The sequence below is a fragment of the Acyrthosiphon pisum genome, chromosome X (assembly GCF_005508785.2).
Source record: "Acyrthosiphon pisum isolate AL4f chromosome X, pea_aphid_22Mar2018_4r6ur, whole genome shotgun sequence".
NCBI classification, from domain to species: domain Eukaryota; kingdom Metazoa; phylum Arthropoda; class Insecta; order Hemiptera; family Aphididae; genus Acyrthosiphon; species Acyrthosiphon pisum.
Window position 1 is genome coordinate 111,376,153 of NC_042493.1, and position 3,489 is coordinate 111,379,641.

Sequence of the window (3,489 nt, forward strand, 5' to 3'; positions counted from 1 at the left end):
GACGACCATCGTGTCGCCGATTCGAGTCGTTACAATCAAAATAATATTACGAATATTACGTGATTATAAACGACATTGTCTTTCGCGATCATATTTTAGTTATTTTACCGTGTGCGGACGCCGGACTGTCGCGACTCAGGATCCGCGGTAATACCATCAATTTTTTGAGTTACTTGTATATTTTTCAGTTCGTCTCACTTTTTAAGAGTGTTTTAAAATGTTTCTAGTGGTTCATGCTAATACCTAAATTATCGGTACCTATGGAATCGTAATAAATATTATTATTGTGCAATAATTAGTAATTTCTCGAGTAATTTACATCGCAAATTCGTGCGTTAATAAAGCCTCCAAAGATGGAACAAAAGTCAGAACAAACTATTGAGTTGGAAACCGAAGTTATATTAAGAGTGCCATCGGTAGTACACATTAAAATTTACATTTATTAATTAAGAGGACGTTGTACCCGCATGTATTGTCTCCGTCTTACGACACAGAAAATTTTCGTTTGCTAGTTCACTATATCAAACTTTTAGGTAACAACATTATCTGTGCCCTATCGTTGGTTTTTTACAATATTTGAATTTTTAAGTGAGTTATCAGTATGTAAAATAATAATGTTTGAAAATGCTCATAACTCACTTAAAAATTAAAATATCGTAAAAAACCAACGAGAAGGCACAGATAATGTTATTACCTAAAAGTTTGATAATAGGTAAATTCACTCTAAAATTAAAAATGACAGCACCCTATAGCCCCGTTCACACGATCAAATAATTTGTCAAATATTTGATGTATGTCAAACTTCAAATATTTGTTTGAAAAATGGTTCACACCATCAAATATTATATCAAAATTACTATAGTTTAAACTCGTTAGTGATTGGTCAATTTTAACTGCTGTTGAAGCCGCGAAAATTTAAATTCCTCTTATAATAGCACATAGAGTATAGTGTAGTGTATATATAATAGAATTACCATGTTGAAGTTTTATCTTTTGTATGAATAATTAAGAAAATTATTATCAATTTTTATCGGTTCTGTTAACTGTTCTAAGTAGGTACTTTTAACTTTGAAAAACTTTAAAAATTTTATTAAATTTTAAGTACTAAAACATTATATTTGATATGAGCTACGATCGTGATAAATTAATACAGCTTTATAAATTAAGGCTGCTTCGGAAATTGTACAAAAAGAAACTTATAAGGTACGTAACTACGTAGGTATTAATGAACCATCATTTAATTATTTATTTAGGTATATATATTATAATTTATGACTTATATCAAGCTATTTGTTGAAATTTCAGGCGTACCATATGGTGTAGAGAATGGTTAAGCAGGAGAGATACCTATAGCTGTGCTGGTACTTTGAATATGCTCGAGAACGAACTTTTAACTGAAGATGAAAAAAGCTACACTAACTTTTTAAGAATGAATCAAACTGTATTTAACAAACTATTAGAGAAAGTTGGATCAAACATTGCTAAGCAAAATACTGTTATGAGGCAATCAATAAGTGCTAAAAAAAGGTAAATATAGGTATATATAATTAGTCAACTGTATAATATTATGTATTAGCTAAAAACCACTTTTTTTATTTAGATTATCACTTACACTACGATACTTGGCTACTGGAGAAAGTCATGTAAGTCTCTCCTATTCTACTAGAATAGCAAAAAATACAATTGGTGGCATTGTTATGGAAACTGTAAATGCAATTATATCTTGTTTAATGAAAGATTATTTAAAGGTAAGTGTTAAGTATTCTAAAATAATTATTGAACAAAAGTTAAATTGACATTTTTTATGAATTGATTTTATTTCTATTAAGTTAAAGCTCATTGTTAAGATTTCGATTTACTATTCATTATTTGTGATAGTATAAAAATTAATTTTAATTTGTATTTTAAACATTTTAAAAAAAAAAAGCTCATTTACAACAGATTCCAGATACCCAAGAAGAATGGGAGAAAAAAGCAGCAGATTTTTATGATATGTGGCAGTTTCCAAACTGCTTAGGAGCGATGGATGGGAAACATATTACATTTAGACCAAGACGAGCAGATGGTGCATTTTATCATAATTATAAAGGAACCGATAGTATTGTTCTTTTAGGTGTTTGTGATGCTAAATATAGGTGATAATTATATAATAATTATCTGAATATTATAATGAACTATAACAGTTATCTATATATTATATTTTAGATTTATATGTGTGGATGTTGGTCAAACAGGCAGAATGAGTGATGGTGGAGTATATAATAATAGCAAGTTAAGTAGTGCTATTAAGACAAATGCACTTAATTTCCCAGATGACATAACATTTCCAAATTCTAAAAGTAAAATAGTTGTTCCTCATGTTTTTATCGCAGACGATGCATTTGCATTAAGCGAAAGACTTATGAAACCTTTTCGAAATAGACTACTCACAAAAGAAGAGTTGATTTACAATTATAGAGTTAGTCGAGCTCGAAGAGTCATAGAAAATGCATTTGGAATTTTGGCTAACCGGTAACTACAATTAAAATATCTTTGTTTACATATATGTTCTCTATAAATGTATTATTCTAAAATTCAATATAATATTATAACTATTTATACAGGTTTCGAATTTTGTTAAATACAATGAACCTTTGTGTCAATAAAGTAGAAAAAATAACACAGTGTTGCGTTATTTTACACAATTTTCTTTTGATCAAAAATAATTTGTTATACATCAATAATGAAGTGGATAAGATTGATGACATTGGTAATATAATTGAAGGCTCTTGGCGTTCAGAGGAATTTCAATTTACTTCATTAACTCGGCAAAGTGGTAACCGTACATCAGTAATTTCTAATAACATTAGAACTAAGTACATGCGTTTTTCAACAACGAAGGAGCTGTGGATTGGCAAAACAAAGCTATACAAAGAGGCAATATATAAGTTAAAAAAATAAAATATAATGTACAGTACTACAGTGATAACAATTTTTATATTTTATTATAAAATTAACTTTGTTTCACAAATAAAATAACTAAAAAATTAACGTTTTTAAATATTATGAACAATAAGTTTTTTCATTAGTTATGTAGTCATAGTTTTAAAAGCTTCAGCCTTGTCTTTAGGACTTACAAGTAACAATAGTTAGTTCCTATTGGTAAATATTTTTATCTTAAATTACTTATTTCATAAATACTAAAAATTTCAGCCTTGTCTTTAAGACTTTAATATTAAACATTATAACAATTAAACAAACAATAATATTTATGCATCAATTTCATCAATTAAAGCTTCTGTCAAAATATTATTAATTTTATTTTTAACTTGTAAAAGCAAACGCTTACTTTTAATTTTTTCTAACTCAACAGCAACATAACATACTCTCCAAACACAGTAAATTCTGATTTTTTACCAGAGATGTCTTTCAGTGCAGAATAAAATGCTTCATCTACTTCATCCGTTTTTTTTCTTTTTCTTAAATGTTGAGGAGACTCGGTTTTAGTTG

General features: G+C 28.0%; 1 protein-coding gene across 1 annotated transcript in view; it reads left to right on the forward strand.

The window, feature by feature from the left end:
- The first annotated feature begins 52 nt into the window (after positions 1-52).
- The window catches only part of LOC100165270 (transcription initiation factor TFIID subunit 7-like), a 14,555-nt gene continuing 11,118 nt past the window's right edge, over positions 53-3,489 (forward strand). Inside the window, exon 1 of the mRNA XM_016801983.2 lies at positions 53-416. Within this exon, the coding sequence (XP_016657472.1) occupies positions 354-416 (63 nt within the window). The 5' untranslated portion in view covers positions 53-353. The remainder of the gene's footprint in view (positions 417-3,489) is intronic.